We start from the raw sequence: 20,560 nt of genomic DNA, 5'->3' as shown, positions 1-20,560 counted from the left end.
GCATCGATGCACAGTGAGCGCATGAATGCGGGTCTGCTAGCGAAGTTTGAGTGTGTTTAATGCCCATACACGCTATGCACATGGGGTGGGGGTCCCGGCCTGATATGGATGCTCCACATGACGCGGGGCACAGGCGGGATACAGCCTCGTTAGCCTTCGGCTCCAACCCTTTGGCAGGGGTGGTGGACGAAGACATAACGCAGAGTTCACTCACCGTGATGCGTTAGTTAGACTCTAGGTGTTTTGGCTCAGCCAAAAAGCTAATGTTAACTGTTCAGCGGTAAGCTCGCCTTGACGCTTTAGCCGATAAACTAACCAGCGACACCTGTAAGCAAATACAGGGTAACCAGAGAAGCTGCACGTCTTTACGTGGACACTGCCCGGAGAATATGGTGTAGTAATAGACAGCTTCTTACGAAGTACCTACTCAGCCGAACCAGGTTAAAAGCCTATGAATGCGTTAGACGACGGAATCCTTGACGGCACGTCAACTGTTAAGCAGTTAAAGCTAGCCTAGATGAGCTGAGGGAGCTTGAGTAGCTTTCTCACGGGAAGAAAGCAAGAATTATTTGAGCAGGGTGGGTCGACTGTAAAAGTGCAGGGGGCACAGGGCCCTGTGGCACTGTCCGACCTCTCTGTCAACGACAGATGAGGTGCAATTGGAGCTTCCGTAGTAGGTCACGCCTAGGCGATTCCCATAATGAAACACTGAGCGAAGTTGGAAAAATAACAGATACAACTGCACACCGTCATGTTATCAAAAAGACCTATATTCATGTCCCGCAGTGGAAGTAACTTTGGCATTAAGCGCAGACTGCTATCAAGATATATTATCAATACATTTAACCAATTATATTGTGGCGAGCAAGCCTATCGTCAAGAAGCTGAAGAGGGATTCAGAGGGAGAATTTGTTAAAGAGCGCCCTCATCCGGCTGCAGAATTGTCATCACCAGACAATGTAAAATTGTTTAAGATACTGAAAAGAACACTGAAGGACTCAGTGTTCTCACTGCAGAGAATTGTCCCGTTCTTCTCTCTTGGACAAAAAGGCAGAGCCACCAGTATAATCAGTATAATCTACTGAGTGATCATGAATATATGAGTATGGCGATCTGGTTTACCATTTCAATGCACGAGAGTTAAACCATTCACAGAGATGAATGGAAAACCTGTCAAGGAACTCAGCGAAAGCAAGTGGCTGCTTGATTTGGCTTTCATGTTGGACTTTACGAAGTACATGTCAAAGCTGACCGTCGAGCTCCAAGGTCCAAACCAGCACCTCAGCTCTCTGCTTTCAAACGTTCAATTGTTCAAAGCAAAATTAAAGCTGTTGCAAATGCAACAGCTTTAACACAGTGCATTTCCCTACTCAGCAAGGACAAAAGCCTGCTATGACATCTGACATGCTGCTGAATGTGAAAAGGTTATTAAGGCATTTGGTGAGAGGCTTCAGGACGTGAAACGTAACGTTATGATGGAATTGGAGCTGTAAGTGGTGAACAGGGAGTAAGGAGGGGGCTGAGCACGCACCCCTGCGGTGCTCCATTACCGAGAGTCAATGTGGAGGAGGTGTTGGTGCCAATCGCACAGCCTGGGGTCTGCCCGTCACGAAGTTCAGAATCCAAGAATCCAAGCTTTGTAATGAGCTTGGAGGGCACGATGATGTTGAATGCCGAACTATAATCAATAAACAGTCTTCTCACATGTGTTCCTCTGGTCCAGGTGGAGAGGGCAGTGTGGAGGGACATGGCGTGATCTGTAGACCTGTTCGGCCCATAGGCAAACTGTAGTGGGTCCAGGGACTCAGGCAGGGGAGGGTATGTGATGTGGGTTTTGAGCTGCCGCTCGAATCACTTCAGAAACACAGATGTACGGGCGGTAGTCATTTCAACTGAGGGCTTTTGTTTTCTTGGGGATAGGGACAAGAATATCAATTGGTTGTGCACGCTCAACCAACCGTTTCTTCCTCAAACCGTTTCTTCCTCAAAGGCTATATTGTAAATATAAAGTAAAAAGTGCTCAAAATAAGGATTTGTGTGCACAGATTTGCTAGTTGTGTGCTCGTTCAAAGACATTTTTGCTCTTGATTTTCTTGCAGCGATAGCCGCCATAGTGACCCTTGTAAAGAGATTCCGCTTTAGATTGACGTCAGATGCCTCGCTGAAGAGCAGCAGTCCCAGCCATTGCACTAGAAGTGAGACGTTTGACCAATAAAAACCATGTTTATTAAAACCTATAGATTTGTATGGACCGCAAATTATATTAAAAATACCTACATTGCCCTCCCCTGCACTAAGAGACTTCTGAATATTATATTCCATTTCTGCCAAGTCAGTTCCACTAGACGCCACTCAATTCTACATACTACACCTTAAATAAACGGTCTAACAACACGTGGATGCTAGTTCCACCTTACGCCAATAACCGACAACTTTGACCAGCTTTAAAGAGTATTGTGACAACATACAGAGATATAATAAAATCTCTGCCAGATGAATACGTGCCGCAACAGTTGTCTATAGATGCGCGTCGATTCATGTCAACAGTATCTGAATCCAAGACAGAAAATATAGGCCACTTTTAGCCTTATACACCACAATGTTGGCTTACATAGCCGTAAGGGAATTGCAAGCATGTGAGAAAAAAAGGTGAGATGGCATTCACTTTAGAGCTCAATTTCATGAGGCAAACAAATCACACCTGAGAGGTTGAATCCAGTGGTATTTTTAGACATTGGTCTAAAAATGTAAACATTGTTTCTTTAAGTAATATAGATGATATTTTTATTTCTATGTCGACTTTGCATTTGCTGTATGAGACAATTTCACTTTTAGATCGCTCCGACCTGATTTCTCTGTTCAGGCCATCTCTTCCGATTGTTCATGGAATCTATCCTGCTGTCATTCACATCAGCTCCACCACAGGTGCATGAGTGCAACAATTGTCAATGTCAGAGAAAGATGGTGAGGCGGGAGTGTTTTTTTCAGATTGATCTTTTCTGCTCTCTTTCCAACTGTCATATCTTGCCTTAAGCTGCCTCTACAGCCTGTTTGATTTGGTTATTAAGGTATTGCCACACTGAACGCGTTACGCACGTTAGAGGCGTAGAAAAATCAGTATTTTTGCATAGGGAACCATTGGTTTAGCCGTGTAGATGCGTTACATGCGCTAAAGCAGCACGTTAGGCGCGTTTTACACACCTAAATAACACGTCCAACGCACCTACGCACGGAATTCAAAGAATTTAACTTTTTACGCTCCTACGCATGAAGCTTAGCCGCGATAGTTAATCAACATTGAGCTTGACCCGACTTCATTGGCAGAGAGACGGAGGACAGACGCTCTGCAGCTGATATGGAGCGCCTGTAGTTGGTTTCCTGACGGGAGATCCTGGCACCAACCCGGGCTACCAGGTCATCAAACATGGCCCAAGTCAATCGGAAATATCGCTGGAACCGGCCGTCATCCAGGCTGAGTTCCTGGAGGAGGTGGTGAAACTCACCCAGCTGTGAGCGCCTACGGAGAATGTCATGCACCCAAAGACGACGGCGAATGGTCTTCCTACACTCCTTGAACTCCCACAACAAATACAGCGCAGCGATGGTGGTGATCTCAGCCATGTTTGTGGAGCAAAAGAAAAGTAGTGGGGGAAAATAAGTTTTGGGCGGGCTCATCTAGCCGTGTAGGAGCGTAAGGCGCGTTAGGCGCATTGAACCATTTTTGTGACAATGATCAAGCGGCAGGTTACGCGCATAATCCTACGTGCGTAACGCGTTCAGTGTGGCTGTACCTTTATAATGTAGGGCTGGCCCGAATGCAATTTTTCAGGCTTCGAATACTTGTTGGTTTTTTCGAGCAAATATTTGAATACTCGTTCCAGAAAAACACACCATCAAAAACAACATTAATAATCCCTATATACTCCCTGGAACCGATTTTGACAGTATCTGCATATTTTGTTGAAGATTTAATAGCTTTTGAACGTTAATTAGTAGGCCTAAGTAAGTTCCTTAGTTTCTCCCAGAGAAAGCGAACAGCTGTTGTTCCGTTCCAAATCAGCTGTCCTCTGCCATCCCACCCCTTACGGGAGCTTTTCAATTCATCCTGGAATGTGCATCTTTTCAGGAAATTTGTACAATAAATCCATGACAAATACAGAATATTGATTGTCTTATGTATCCATATTATATCAATTATATTGACCGGGTATTCCCAAGACGCTCACGCTCTGCAGCAAGCCAGTCACAGTTGATTGGCGCGGCACTGTACAGCGAACGTTAACAAACAACTAAGCTACGGTTAGCATTTCGCTAAGCATTACTTTTCCTCCCGAGATCCTGCTAATGTTGTGTTATAAAGTAAAGGGAAACGAGATATCTATTCTTCCTCCACCTCTCTCGCTTCTCTCCTTGGTATCTCTTATAGTTTGCCTACCTCGCTCTGGTAACATCACGTACGTGAAAAAAAAAACGAAGCTCTGAATACTGATTTAAGCTTTGAATACTAATTTTCCGAACGAGTATTCGAATATTCGAATAATCCGGGCCAGCCCTATTATAATGATAAAAACAAAATGGTTGGACTGATAGGATTTGAATTGACTAGGAACAATTATTTGATTATTCAAATCTTACGTACAGTCGTACAGCCCTACGCTTCAGCTTGCCTATTTCTCAGAAGCAGAAGAATTGTGTGACAAAAAACTGGCCCATTCAGAAATGAGGAAAAGTATTCTATTGGAAAATTCCAAAACGGCGCGTCAGACCACCTAGAGAACCCAGACACCTAGTGCTCGTTTTACACTTAACACAATTTCTAGCTACTAGAACAACGTTTCTGTTGCATAAGAACCTTACGGGAAGGCGATGATAGAGTACTGAAGTGTGATGTCACGTTCCCATAGCAATCCATATTCGGTTCTACACAAACCAAATGAACAAGGGGTAATCCTATGCCACACGAACGTTTTATAAAAAAATTAACGATTTTTTTGCGAGTTTGCTTTACCAAATATGTAATTAATATTGAAAATATATTGTCTTCAGATAAAAAAATTAAATAAGGTAACGTCGTCAAACTTTTCCTTTTAATACCCCAGGGGAATACATGAAAGCTTCGACATGTTTCGATTGGTAGTGAATTTCACCTCTTGAAATTGATTTATTTTCATTTTGAAAGAAACAACGCATGGCAGCAATGGAAAACGCCATCTCTCGTTCGGTTGTTTAGAAAATCCGGTTGCCATGACAACATGACGTTTTCACTTTAGTACTCTATTGTTCCTTCCAGGTATTGGTCAAACCCTCAGGCGTTACCAGGGAAACAAAGTTATGGCTTGTGAAAAACTTTATACTTGAATGGGAAAAAATGTTAACAGTCCAAATGTTAAAAATCGATTTTGACCCTCGGGAACGAATAATCAAAAATTCTGACCCATCCCTAATATCTTCTGTGTTCCAACATTTATTTTACTGTAATGATTAACGGTATTGGATCAAATAGTATTGGCAGCAATCTGTAGTAAAGATATAAATAAAAACAGCATCCTGATTGAAAACAAAACCCATCCCCAGCATTCAACACACACGCCAAAAATACACACGTGCGTGCGTGCATGAATGTGTGCGTGCATGTATGTGTGCGTGCGTGCATGCGTGCGCGCCTGCATGTGTTGGTGTGTGGTCCCCCCCTTCCCTGTGTCCTAACCTGCGCTCCTCAGGTTGGGGTCCAGCTCTGGCATCTCCTTCACAGCCTCAGGACTCACACTGTAGATGGATGACCCCGCCTCGTTAGTGATGCTGTTGGAGAGAGATAGACACTGGATGAGAGAGACACACTGAGTGAGAGAAAGAGACACTGGGTGAGAGAGGCGGACACTGGGTGAGAGAGAGGGACAGTGGGTGAGAGAGAGAGAGACACTGGGTGAGAGAGAGAGACACTGGGTGAGAGAGAGGGACAGTGGGTGAGAGAGAGAGAGACACTGGGTGAGAGAGAGAGACACTGGGTGAGAGAGAGGGACAGTGGGTGAGAGAGAGAGAGACACTGGGTGTGAGGGAGAGACACTGGGTGAGAGAGATAGACACTGGGTGAGAGAGAGACACTGGGTGAGAGAGAGAGACACTAGGTGAAAAAGAGAGACACTAGGTGAGATGGATAGACACTGGGTATGAGCATGACAGATGTAGATATTTGGATGTTAGGGCAGTAGACAGTATGTACAATTACAATTTACATAGAAAACAGTTGCATTAATCCAATGGTTGGATTATGTATGGTGAACATTAAGGGTACAGACATGTATCCATATTTCTTAAGGCAAGCTGTCTGGGAACTGCTTCAACAGAAACATAATGCATGGCGGGACACAGATTCATCAACAATAGGCAGTTTAGTTTGGTCCATGTGGCATGACTGCCATCTAGAGGCCTGTCCCATGTACAGCAACCAGTTAATACTCTGAATTTATTACACACATGCATATAAATATTATTCATAACAAATAACTGTAATCCAATTCAATCCAGTAACATATTGTATCATACTATAAATAATTTTGCGTTGAATTGGATTGCTTTAAAGCAATTAAAAAACAATTTTTGGGGATTGCTTATTAAAATTAAGAAAAACAATTGTTTTTCTAATATTCATACTAGCCTTCATAGCACAGTTGAAAAGTTCAGGGTGCAGAATTCACGTAGTATGAATCTCTTACAGTTTGAAATGGCGACATTGGTGGGGAATTCTGCCATTCCCCATGCTAATGTATTCAGTTTAAACAGGCCGCTTAGCGTACCATGCCGTGGAGAAGTGGATGATGTAAATCGAGGCCAATGATACCCTGATAAGAAACACAACTGAGTCTTCATGTCACCCCATTATTCTGCTCCCCCATTTCACCGTGACAGATACATGGACACACAGATGGGGGATGGAGGGGAGATCTGTGAGGAGCGTGGTTGGGTCAGTTTCCTCAGGGCAGACCCATATGAATCGGGGTCACTGCCTGGGTGGATTGACACAAATGCTGACACAGACAAATTATGTTGCAAACATTCTTCTGACAACATTAGGTTCCATTTTGTTAACTGGTAGATTATGCTCTAGTCTGTACACAAACATACACACTAACACACCTTGCAGTGTAACCTCTGATAATAAGGACCAGCGGAGGCTTTCTGAAGAGATTCTTATCTAAAATAACTTGAGCTTCTTCAAACCTCTCCCCCCCCTCCCTCTCCGGACCAACCATCAACTGTACTGACAACTGACATATCGAGACCCTCCTAACAAGCCCTGTCATGTGACCTTCAGAGAGGTCGGGGCAGCGCACACAAATACACTTCCTTACAAACTCCAAGACACACACAGACTATTATTTCTCTTTAATCAACTTATATAGAGGGGCTGGTCACACAGAACACATTTCTAAAAAGGCAAACACCATTATGTTACCTTTGGTACAAGCACTCCTCTGCTGAGCTCCTTTCCCATGATGCTCTTTGCCTTTTTCTGGGGTTTTCTAACCAGGCATAAAAGTCGCGTAACTTTGGCTGCAGAGCAAAAGTCTAAAATTACAAGAACCCGATTTTGGCAGGGAAGGGATAACAGTTAATTGACAATTAAAGGCCTTGTAAATGCTTGGCCTCTTTTCGCCTCCATTTCAGTGTGAAAGAAGAATCCCCTCGCCACAGGCTCTCCGAACTCTCCCTCAAAGCACTCTGGGAGATGCATTTGTTAAGTGTCCACGTTTGTTGACCATGCTGTGTTATCAGCCGCTATGAATGTATATCAACTCAGACAAAGAAGACTGATGAAACAGACTCGCAGAGTAAACTACCAAATCTCAGTCCGAGTAGCACAACGGTAAAACAAACAAGACTAAGTTTGCAGAGGATACAACCCAGAGGGGGATACAGACAGACAGATTGAATGAGAAAGGCCACAAGCCCCTATCATGAGTGAATTAATGAGGCTGGCCACCGGAGCAGCTGGGTAAGAGAACTGTCATGGATACAGCTCAGAGCCCTCGTCACCATAGTGTCCGAGCTGTCGCAATTGCGAACGCATCACCCTGGCAGCAAACAGAAGGTTGTCTGTTGCCTTGCGCTTTGGCCTAAGAGGTTGAATGTGAGCACAACCACACACACTCAGTAACCCAATGTCAATGGCTGCCTCTCAGTGGAGAACAGTGACTTGGTGCCTTCAGGGATGTCGTTTACTTATTCTTGCTGTCCCTCACTCCTACACACACACACACACACACACACACACACACACACACACACACACACACACACACACACACACACACACACACACACACACACACACACACACACACACACACACACACACACACACACACACACACACACACACGTCTTGGAGCGCTGTCCACTCCCATCCAGGGGCAAAGTCAGAAGCGGGATCCCCATCTGACCCTTTATTTGAGTAGACCTCTTCAAGACAAACCCCATGGCCTAAGGCACAGACTAGCCCTCACTGTCACTGGAGGAGATGGATACACATTGATACTTCATAATACGACTTACACAAATAATACAGCTATTATCGTATAATCATTGAGAATATTGCTGTTATAATACAGTTGCAAGCTTAATTAAAGGAGTTCATCATATCATCCAGAGATAGAAGCTGATATCATATCCATAGTAAACCAATCAGGGGAAAAGACGGAAAGGGTTGACAGGGCTGAGCCAATCACATGTCCACTAAAAGTCTAATTTGTAAATAAATCAATTAACCCAACCTTGAAAAAAAATGTAAACAGCCAAGTGGTGCCAATTTACACTTTGAATGAGTGTTGTTACAAGCACATTTATGATGTCCAAAAATGTTTGCTTGGATGTCCATGCTTTTATATTGTCATTTCACAGTACCATAGTTCAATCCAAGAGAATAATAAAACATATGGAAATTGTTGACTTAACAAAAACCCATTCTTTCTAAATGGATCAAGACCAATTGAACATGCCAATTGCAAAACATTGTTCAAGTGTTTGACATTATTTAGGCCGTATTACCCCAAACACATGTTTGTGTGTGAGAGAGAGACCTATAGAAAGACAGACAGACAGAAAGAGAGGGAGAGAGCCCAGACCCGCTGTCGTGGCAACACAAACAGCTTGGGTCTATTGTTCAGTCAGCTGCAAAACCTGACCTCAGGGCTCCAAATTTAGGCTTGAACTCCATGCATACATACACACACGTCTTGTCTGAAGACGATGACATTTTTCACAGAGGAAAGCGTCCAAATGGCAGGTGTCAAGGGCCGTCAGTCTCTAGCTTAATGCTAGGAGGCAAACACACACACACACACACACACACACACACACACACACACACACACACACACACACACACACACACACACACACACACACACACACACACACACACACACACACACACACACACACACGTCTGAAAAGAGCAAGACCTCACAGTGATTTATGTCAGTCTGGTGGCTGTGCAGGCCTGCGATTCCCTCCCTGTGTGTTACACACAGAAAGACGCACAAAGACAAACAAGAACAAACACATAAAACTGGAAAGAGAAAGGGTGATACACTGGTCACTAGGAGACCAATGTGTGTGTGAGTTCACCACCCGCAAATGACCAATGGGCTCAAGATCATTCACTCTACCCTACTCTAAATCAAACTCTCTCTTTCGCCATTTCCTACACACAATTGTAAGCAATGAGAGAGGAGAAGAGCTGCCTGACATAATTTCATGTCTCCCTTCAACTGCCCATCAGGTACTACTCAATGCAATAGTGCACGTGTCTGTGTGTCAATGTGTGTGCAACGACCCGGTACAGTTTTCACCACGTACGTACTTTCCCTCTGCCTTTTCCTCTCATTCCTCTACCACCTACCCCATGATTGATAAGTGAGATCCTACTTGCCATTCACAGGTAGCTGTGCCCACCTAGCCACATTACTCCATTTATCTAGACCCCCCCTCTCCATGTGAGCCTCATCCCTCGCCTCACTCGGCCATCCAGGGGCAAAAAGGACAATATGCTTCAGCCTCCAACCAATGGTGTCTCTTGTGTAATGAAGACACTAAGGGTTTGACCGAAGCCTGCAGGATGCCTCTGTCCAAAACTGTCATTGAGTCAGACATATAACCTTCCTGTTCTGTAATTAACACAGTGGTCATATTGAGCCTAGAGAAGAATATTACCACTACCACAACTGCTTATCCCCTTCCACAAAAAACTTTATGCAGGCGAGAGAATATGCTTAAGCCATCCTTTAAGTTAGAAAGGTTTTTCATATATATTTTCAATACTGCAAAAAGTTGTATTCCTTGTTTCAGCATTAACATTACTAAATTCAGTGTTAACTTGAGGAAGTCAATGCTACAATAGAATGCAAAAAAATAAATAATAATAATTGAACAGCACATTCAACTCTTTTAAATGAATTATGGATGTGTGTGTTTTTTATAGATATGGATATCTATTGTAAATGTATTTTAAGGGCAACTGTCCAGCTCTATATTTAAATACAAGGGAGAACTGCTCCACAGCATGATCACATCGCAGTCTTTACAATGAAGATAACCCATTTGCCCATATAAATATGTTTACTTTCTTAGATCAAGCTTATGATTAATCCAACCCAATGCTGCAGCCGACACCTTCATCCATCCTAGTCCATGTCAGCCTCCAAACTTGACTGAGAGCTCAGCCTTCTGGATCCTCTTGGACATGACTACTTCTGCCACTGGAGGTTAATCATTGATGCCGCCTCGAAGCAACATGTCTGGAAATAGGACATGACAAAAGATAGAAGCAGACCACTGCGCTAGATGGTAATAATGATCTCATGTGACCAGAGGCAACCCGGGAAGGTAAGACAGACTCCCTGGTCAATGACAGCGCTGGTGTCTGACTTTGTGTGTGTGTGTGTGTGTGTGTGTGTGTGTGTGGTGTCCCCTCACTGCTGTGGTACAGTCTTGCGCACACGTCTGAAAGATAAGTGACCTAGCCATAAAGGGGGGTGAATACTTGAATAAAACTATTTATTCATTGTGTTACATTTTTTCATTGTATCCTTACTGCGCTTTTGCGCTATTGATGATGATCCTTTATTTAACTTAACTGACGCCTTGCAAATATAAATACATTAAATTGATTGCAAATAATATGTCCACATAAACTAAACATCACATATTTCATTGGAGAAAATATCAATATGAATTGATTCTCTTCATTAGCAGACTGTGCGTATGGTTTTGAAGTTGGTTGCACCTCTTCTATGAATACAAATAATGAATTAACATCCTTGTATGCAACGTTCATTTTGTCAGAATTAAAATGCTTAGAATCGGACTTCCATTTAGTATAGTAAAGCCACATTTATTCAGTTTTATAGCAATTTGATTAAAATCGAATTACACATTTGTGTAATGAGACAGAGACAGAAATCAGTAAACTGAAACTGTATCAGAGTAGCACGCCAGTACAACTGGCCCAGTAGTAGACTTCCCATCCCACCTCTGGCTACAAAGACCTTTTTTTTTTTGCAAAATTGCCAACCAAGCAATCAGATTGATATTATAGTTTAGTGTGATCAGCAACTCAGGTTATTTGCTATTTTCTTTTATTCAACCAAAATGTCTGCGAGACATTTAAGAATCATTAAAACAACAAATGTTGTACAAATGAGCGAGTCAGATCACGGAAATAACAATTTCAAACAACCACATTCTCCATTTTCTATAGTAAATATCACCTTACCGTTAAAACAAAATCCTCATGATATCATGGCCCCATTATAAAAGAGCAGTAGCAGGCGTATCATTCCTCTCAGATACTGGAGAAGATTCTGAGCACTGATGCTATCACAATTTATCAAAGGCCCTTTTTTTTCACACCACCATATTATCATAAATTAAGAAATCATCTAAAATAATGAAATGACATGACTACATTGGAATTGGCAATTTGGAAGAATGTATCTACCACAGTAATCAATGACAACATATCTGCAAATAAACACAATTAGACAATCCAACTAAGGTGATCAAATAAAGCTACCGATCAGGGGCCGTATTCACAAAGCATTTTATCTTACCGCTAGGAGTGCTCCTAACTCGCGCTAAAACATTTTACGTAGGAGTTTTTTCTTAAAAGTTATTCACAAAGCCGCTGAGACCTACTCTTACTAAGGATAAATCACAAAGAGTGAACAAAGAGTGACGCGCCGTTGCTATGGATTACGTCAATTCTCGTGCACGAGTTTAGAAGCTGTCAGTTCGATGATTGGTTGTTCAGACGAGCCCACTGAATCACCGAAAAACAAGGAAATAGCCTAGGCTAGAAATGAATTCCTATTAAGTAGTTATAGTGCAGTTAGCAGAATACACTCATGATGGCAATTTTGTGCAGACCACGATAATGACGTTGTAGCCTGCACGTTCAAGAGAGAGAGAAAGCAAACAATAAAAATACGTAAAGTGTTGACTGATTTGTGCCAAGGTGTTTACCTAAAATGTGTTTTCAAAGTGATCCCTAAATGCCTGTCCACTCGGTTCCACACGGCCAAATTCCTTGTAATGTTGATCGCCATCATCATCATCATCATCGTCTGGCTGTGTAATGTTCCTCCGCTTGCAGAGGTTGTGTAGAATGGCACATACAGTGATTACTGTGCTTGCCCTCTCTGGGGTGAGGCGTATTTCGCCGTGGAGGACATGAAACCGACGTTTCATCTGCCCAATTCCTCTCTCCACAACATTTCGTGTATGTTTGTGTGCTCACAAAGAGCCAATACGATGTGTTTTACGCATAGGACTAAGCGTAATCTGCGTAATCATTTACATGTTACACTTTAACTGTGCTCCCGGTTGTGGATTGAGGTAGGGTGTCTAGAGCCACGTCTTGCATGGATAGTCACTGTCACCCAGCAAGTGACACCCAACTGGCACATCTCAAAAAGCTGCCTCAGACCGCTCACCATTAAAATGCGCGAATCATGGGTAGCTGAAGATCCAGGCCACTTTGCAACAACATCCAGTAGGCTATGTTAAAATTTGCATCAAAAACAACCTGCGTGTTGATGGAATGCACTTTCTTCCTATTGACGAACACGTCCTCGTCTTTTGATGGCGCAATTATTTTTATTTTTTATAAGTTATATATATATTTTTATAACTTATAATTTTTGTAACATTTTATTTCGGGACTAATCGGATTATTCCTGTTAGTCGGGGATGTTATTGCATCGCGCATTAACTCCACAATAAGTTGAATACCATAACATTTCGTCTCGCAGGCATTTTAAGATTCTTTGTGAATAGGTCTTACTGAGTTAGGAGTCCTCTTGAGGACTTTTAAGGTCTCCTAGACTTAGGTGCTACTTTTAGTCCTAAAATACTTTGTGAATTGCTCTTAGTGAAAAAAGTTAGGAGTCCTAAATTTAAGAGTGACACGCCCATTATTTTTAGGAGTTACTCCTAAATTCGCCAGTTAGGACCTACTTTTAGCCCTAAGATCCTTTGTGAATACGGCCCCAGGAAATATAAGGCAAAGTCTGCCTTTTACATTGAAGAAGTTTTTTTAGAAAGCCTAATACGGTTGAGAGCCTATTGAGATAATTTGAGACAAATCTTGCAGATATCTCATACACAGCAGACCCGTGTATGTACATACACAAACCACCTCTGTATGACAGTGGTTGAGCCTGGGAGGGAGGGAGGGATCGGCCAAGACAGAGCACGGGTGGAGGGCTGAAGGGGGTCTGGGGGAGTGACGGTTGAAGTTCATTGAACCCGTGGGTGACACAATGAGGGCTCAGGGAGGACAGGAAGCAGACGTTTGGAGTGAGGCAGAGGTCTTCATTGAGCTAGATTAGAGCAATGTCCCCCCCCCCCCCCCTTCATAAACACGCACACATGATAATGAGGAGAGTAAAGTGACTAGAATAGAAAGTTGAATGCCGATAAGAGAATCAGACAGATGCTCAAAAAATACATACATGTCAAGGTAATTTTGCCGTTTCAGAAAAGTACTCTTTTCAAAGTTTGAATCGTGCAGACAAGGCATAAAATCCTTGAGTTACTGAGATAATTTAGTCAGTCAAGAATCTATGACTTGCTTTACTTGTGATTGAATGAGTGATATTGTTTAAACGCAGATTCCATCATACACAGTAGGACACATGGGGGAGTAGCTCAACACTTAAGAATACAAGCATGTTTTAACTGCCCCTTCCCATGCCTTCTCTGATGCATCATTCAAGCTAAGCTTTGCTTATTGTGTCAACATGTTTCCTGGTGGCAGAGCAGGGTCAGCCACAGGACAAGCAGCAGGGGAGAAAGGCCCCATGGGATTTGTAGTTGGCGGGGTGACAAAGGTCATTTCACATGGGTGGGCATATACCCTAGGGCCATAAGAGTGAGGGAAGCCTGTCCTCAGTGAAGAGGGCTCCACACAATGAACTAGATAATATCCATCATTATCTTTAAGACTTGTACATGTGGTTTCATAATTATGTATTCATCAATGTACATGGTAAAATTAATCATACATTCGTGCAGTAGTCCATTTGTGTGGTCATCTATTTAGCCAGCAGCGTTAAAGGTTTTGGTTGACATTTTATGAAGTGGAAAATACATGCCCAAAGAAGATGCAGGCGCTAGCAATTTTAGCATGGCGCATTAACCACCTTGCTGGAGAACCCCAAGGCAGCTCTTTCCACAGAATTCAAGAGGGCCATCTCCGGCCTTGAGTCTTAGATTGATCCGGTGCAAGCAAGTTTTCAATCATGGGCAGCGTATTACCTCATTGGAGTCTCATGCAGAATCTGACCGTGAACTTTGGAAGCAGCTTCCAAAGTTCACGGTCAGATTCTGCATGAATCTGACTCGATAGTGGTACCGATGAGCCCAAATGTTAATGATTTTTGCTGACCTCAAACATTCCAAAGGTGAACAACTCAGAGTTGTCAAAGTCGGTACACGTATAGAGGCCGCTTGTATACAGGTCTCCAAAAAGTAAGGCCACAGTGGGCACTATGACTCGCAATCCAAAAAAAAATTATCAGACCCATTATTCAATCAATTGTCATCTTCAAAGTAGCCCAGTGACTTGAAACATGGTGTGCTCGCTCAGCATTGCTATTACGTAAAACATGTAAACATACGTCATATAACAGTCTAAAGCAAAGGGAAAAGCATGATATCACCCCTTCAACTTATGCGTGTGCCATTGCTCACAGAGTCCCTTTAAATGACAGTAAAGCGAGAGCGTGGGAGAGTATCAAAGAGATAAAGCACCGCCTACCTATAGGTAGGGATGCAGATTAGAAACATGACATGGCCACTCAAAAAGACAAAAAGGCTGGGACACGCAACCAAATATCAAACATGTTTATACAAATTCGAGATTGGTTGACTTTAGAGTATCTTGCCGAAGTGTGTGGAACAGATCCGCTTGCTTCACAGGTGTTCAATAAAAAAAATTATACATCTGGATTGTTGAAATAGGAGGTGGGAAACCGAACAGACTGAAGAGATCACATCCATTGATGTGAAAAATACAATATGCCAATCTATTTTGCCTCTCTTTATGTTTGGTTGCAGATTTATTCGAAGGCTCAACCTTACAAATGGTATATTCGGTGGGTGGTTGGTCCAAATCTCCATGCATCCTGACTCAGTTCAGAGTAGTTTACAGGCAGGTGGTCCGTGGGCCTTAGGTTTACTAACTGGTGTTTGGAGTTTATAAAAGACAAATGTAGGTTTGTATCTTACCAGTAGGACACGTCTAGCGGCTGAAAAAGACCCCGGCTGATCAGATCGGCGAAGAAAGCCTCTGTCTCACGACAAGCTGTCCCGTTGCCAATGACAACCTTATTACAGCTGTGATAGGAAGAATTAGGGAGAGGAAGAAAATAATCCCATTTGAGTTAGTCTATGAAAACAAAGTAAGTATTCCATCACCATAATATGTCATTTTACGATGATGTCAAGTGTAGTACCTGTATTTGAGCACGAGGTGGCGGAGTCTGTCTGCCTCTGTTCTTTGGCCAGGCCTATGCAGGTAGAGCACATCTGTATGAAGGATATGACCTGAATGTTGGTGCACACAGAGAACAGTCATTACCAGACACATGTTCAGAATCTGATAATTAAGTCAGTAAATATGATTTACATTAATATATAATTATATTAAAATATTTACATCAGTAAATATGATCTGAAAAGAGGGGACAGATGGAAATGAAAATTGCTCACAGCTCAAAACTATGAATATGATATAAAGCATTATACAATGCAGACAAGAAATTATCTGAATAAGCAGGGGAAACAATTATTGTACAGTTTATAACACTTAGACCTTATGATTACACACATACTATATTTTTGTATCCATAAACATGTTGTCAATTTCATGTGTGCCAATATATTTAGGTAAAAAACGGACATATACCAATATGATAATAAAATACAATAAGAAACAAAAAATAAATAAAAAATGTGTGCGTGTGTACAGACACGCAATTGTATTAGCACACACACACACACACACACACACACACGTGCCTCAATGTGTGTAATTATATATATCATTCAAATCAAAACACGGACATCAATTACATGTGCAGAGAGATGTCCTGGCAGCCGTCGTGTGTGCTTAGCGTGATCCTCAGAGGCTGGGCACCAGGCACAGTGAGGCGTGTTGTGACCAGCGTTACGGCCGCGTGAAGCACGCTCTGTCACACGCTACTTACATGTGGCACGTGTCTGCACTTTATTTTTTGTCGCTGGTTTTAAACAGGTTTATAGCATGGTCTATTACCTTGGATTGAACATAATGTATGAGGAGTCATTAGAGGAGTCATAACAATTTAACCTTACATGTCGCGATTATAAATCCAACTATAAATTTGATTTAATTCCTAGCGACATTTCATCTGTCTCATTTGAACACATGATTCCAATACATATCCAATACAATCAAAATACTACAATCCACCCCCACCAGACACCTTTATGGATGCACATATAGCATAACAACATAACAACGTTTGCCTGTTTTCCATAAATGTTTGTTCAATACAAAATGAAAAGACGATATTGACGTACGAACCAAATGTTTGATAAAAACAGAGCATTACTTTGCATAAAACTATGGATATCTCTGGGCTTGAAAATTGTTGAAAACATTTTGGATAATAATAAATAAAATATACATCGTAGGTCTTGTTTTTTTAATTAATAATTGTTGGAACACGGCACTTTCGCCGTTGTCCATAAATACCTTGCGGGTACTTTGTTTGTTTGTTATTATCCCCCTGTGGCATGGGAGTGACGATTCTGTCGACCAATCAACGGACGGCGTGTGTAGCTCGAATTTGCCGGCACCCTTTCAGGCGTCTCAGTACCCAAACAGAGGAGTACTGCAAGATAAGTACGGCTCATACGGCTCAGTCCGGATGACGCCGACTGTTTGCGGTGGAAACGTGAACCGTGCCGCACCTTTGCATACTGAACCGACCTGCACCCTGGAAATGCGCAGGTGGAAATGCGCCATTAGGTCCTACTTTGTAGAATCTGGCTAAATATTTGGCTTTGGTATTACAAATGTCTGTTCTAGATGTGTCAGCATAAGTATAATCAAGGGGGGGGGAAACAAACAAAACAGAAAAAGAGAAGAGGCAAAATCTGGAGTGACAGTTGCATCCTTAAAGATGCTCACGGATAAATAATAAATGTATGTTAAGTCACCAAATGAGGTACAATGGATGGATTTATGATCGATGACCACATCACTTTTAAAACTCGCATACAAAATCTGGAGAAATAGCTGAAACTAAAGGTAGGTTATTAGGTACCTACCTTTAGTTTCATGATTTGTTGGAACAAATCATGTTTTTCTCTTGAGGCCAGACAACATCTTGTCGAAGCTGCCTTCTTGCCGGTTCTTGATTATGGTGATCTGTTGTACATTAATACATCAGCTCCCTGTCTACATATGTTGCACACTGTGTATCATGGAGCCTTGAGGTTTACGACAAACAGCAGAGCCTTATATCACCACTGTACGTTGTACTCAAAAGTTAACTGGCCTTCTCTGTCTATGCAACATCTTAGTCACTGGTATGTTTCTATCTACAAGGCAATTTTAGGTAAGCTCCCCTGTTATTTGTCACGGCCTATGTCCTGGAAACGTGTCCCCCATGGGTTACGGTCTCAGGACATGGTCCTTATGAGTGTGGCTGAAGCGTGGACAGAACTGGGGAAAAAAAGGCCTTTAAGGTTTTTGCACCATCTTCCTGGAATAACCTGCAGAAGCAGCTCAAGCTGCAAGACCTAGTTACTCTCATTGAATTTTAAACTGTTGTAAAGACTTTGATATCGGACCCCATTAAAAAATGCAAATGTTTTAGTCAAGGATGTAAATGTATTATTACTATTGCATGTAGTATTGAAGTTGTACTTTGTCTTGTGTTTTACGTTGCAACTGTGTACTGCTGTCCATCTTGGCCAGGTCTCTCTTGCAAAAGAGATTTTAATCTCAACGTGACTCAACCTGGTTAAATAAAGGATATAATAATAATAAAAATAATAATGTCCCGATTACATTATTTTAAGCTTTGAATAAACAATGTAAAAAAATATTTGACTCAATTCATAGTCCCTTTCCCTGACTAAAGAGGGGCCACTAGGGAGCCACTATTGCAGAATCACATTGTTATCCACGTTTTTCCTTTTCATTTCTACAGTGTTATTTCAATTACGCAAAAAAGCAAAACTACAACATGCATGGGATTGCTGTGTGGTCGATGGAGCCTTTCGACTCACTCATCGGCCTTCAAATTATAGCAAGAAAATAGGTGGTTAGAACATGGAGCAGTTTTGACACTTCAAGGAAGTGAATGTTGCTACATGTCCAATTCATGTTGTTAACATACCAGCCCGTTATTATTACCGGTAGTAGGTAGAGCTTTTTGTTCTCTTTTGGCCTCGTTTAAACACTGGAATATCTGCTAAATACATTCATTAATAAACAGCTTCTCAAAACATTATCACACCCGCCTGCCACAACCTCATATTTCTATGCACAGAATTGAGAAGTAGGAGTGCAACCACAGAAAACTAGGTCCTTGGGAGAACCCGCAACCATTTCATTACATCTGTTGGTAATACAATCATTAGGTGAGTGCTGCAAGCAGCGCTCAACTATTGTTCTTCTTAAGTTTTATTCTTTCTTTCTTTATTATTCTCTACAAACTTGGGACCTATCTCCTTCCTCAATTTTTAACCTAGAGACTCCATCCAATTTTAAAATGTTCATATTATCTTGGAATCGCTTCTTATCAGAATTTTTTTATATTTTATACTTTCTAAGATATTCTACTTTTAAAATACTATTTTTTACAATGGAAGTCAGTGGGAGGACAGCAGAGCCGTCCTCCCATTGTCTGACACTTACTACTTCAGACTTCGTAACTTGGTCAATATTTTATCATGATTCGTTCAAAGCTTTTACAAATCAACACACGTGTATCTTCAATAATCTGAAAACAGAATTTCAATTACCTTTATACTTTTTTCAAAATCACAGTTTAAGTTCCATGTCGGCTTGTTTTCAGTTGGTCTCATGATTTACGCTGAGGTTAGAGCGCGTGGACGTGAGGGCAGTGTTGCCGGATAGGGCAGTTTTTCCTGCCCAATTGGACAACTTTTAATAACATTAGGCTGGAAAGATTAGCATAAGGCAAGCATTTTTAGCAATGCTTGGCACTTTTCATTCAGCTGTCAATTTATTTGTTTCCAACCATCTAAATTTTTTTTAATCGTGTGCATGTTTACATTGTTTACTCCATTTAGACTTTTGAACTCTGTTCAAATCCCTTCACTTGATTTAAGCCATTTAACGTTTCTTTCTGTCTTAATCTATGTGGCTTTATTAAAAAATATTTTCAACCTCACTTTGTACTACAGCACTGACCGCATTTTCTGCAGGAAATGCATTTTCTAGTTTAGTTTAACGTTCATCTCAGTCCATCTTTCCAACCCTCCACTGGATGCAGGATACAAAGTGCTACTGAAGTATTTGAATTACATTCTGATATCCAATTACAAAGCCAACATAAGATAATTCTGTTGTCCCATGTTTTGCAATTCCGATGATGTCTACTGTTACCTCAAATGAAGCGCTGACGAGTGTTCTCTTACGGAGGGATTTCTCACGCCATATATTATGGTGCCAAGCACATAGTGCGAGGCAACCTATTTTAAATCGTTAGTGTTATTATTATTCCGCCACTTTTGACTTACACAGCCTAAACCGCCAGCACGCTTTTTATGAAACTTTCTACAGCTGTAGAGGCTGACTCAAGATTAACAGAGAGCAATATTACACTGACTGGCCCAAAGGTGGCGCTATAGCAATAGTCCAAAAATGCAAACTTTGAACAAGCATATCTCTTGACCCCTTTGACTTACAGTCATGAAACTTGGCCCATACATGCATATCCTCACGGTGAACCAATCTGCCTCAAGAACCTATGACTTT

The 20,560-nt window shown here is 41.8% G+C and overlaps 1 protein-coding gene across 3 annotated transcripts in view; it reads right to left on the bottom strand.

Annotated features, from left to right (window-relative positions):
* Positions 1-20,560, bottom strand: part of srbd1 (S1 RNA binding domain 1) — a 142,266-nt gene that overhangs the window by 62,992 nt on the left and 58,714 nt on the right. For all 3 annotated transcript variants that reach the window (XM_030378824.1, XM_030378823.1, XM_030378825.1), the window contains 3 exons: positions 16,017-16,107; positions 15,790-15,897; positions 5,708-5,799 (listed from right to left, as the gene is read on the bottom strand). In XM_030378824.1, the coding sequence (XP_030234684.1) occupies positions 5,708-5,799; positions 15,790-15,897; positions 16,017-16,107 (291 nt within the window). The remainder of the gene's footprint in view (positions 1-5,707; positions 5,800-15,789; positions 15,898-16,016; positions 16,108-20,560) is intronic.

The sequence above is a fragment of the Gadus morhua genome, chromosome 15 (assembly GCF_902167405.1).
Source record: "Gadus morhua chromosome 15, gadMor3.0, whole genome shotgun sequence".
Lineage (NCBI taxonomy): Eukaryota > Metazoa > Chordata > Actinopteri > Gadiformes > Gadidae > Gadus > Gadus morhua.
Note: the sequence above shows the minus strand (reverse complement) of the source record. Positions and strands in the feature narration are given on the sequence as shown.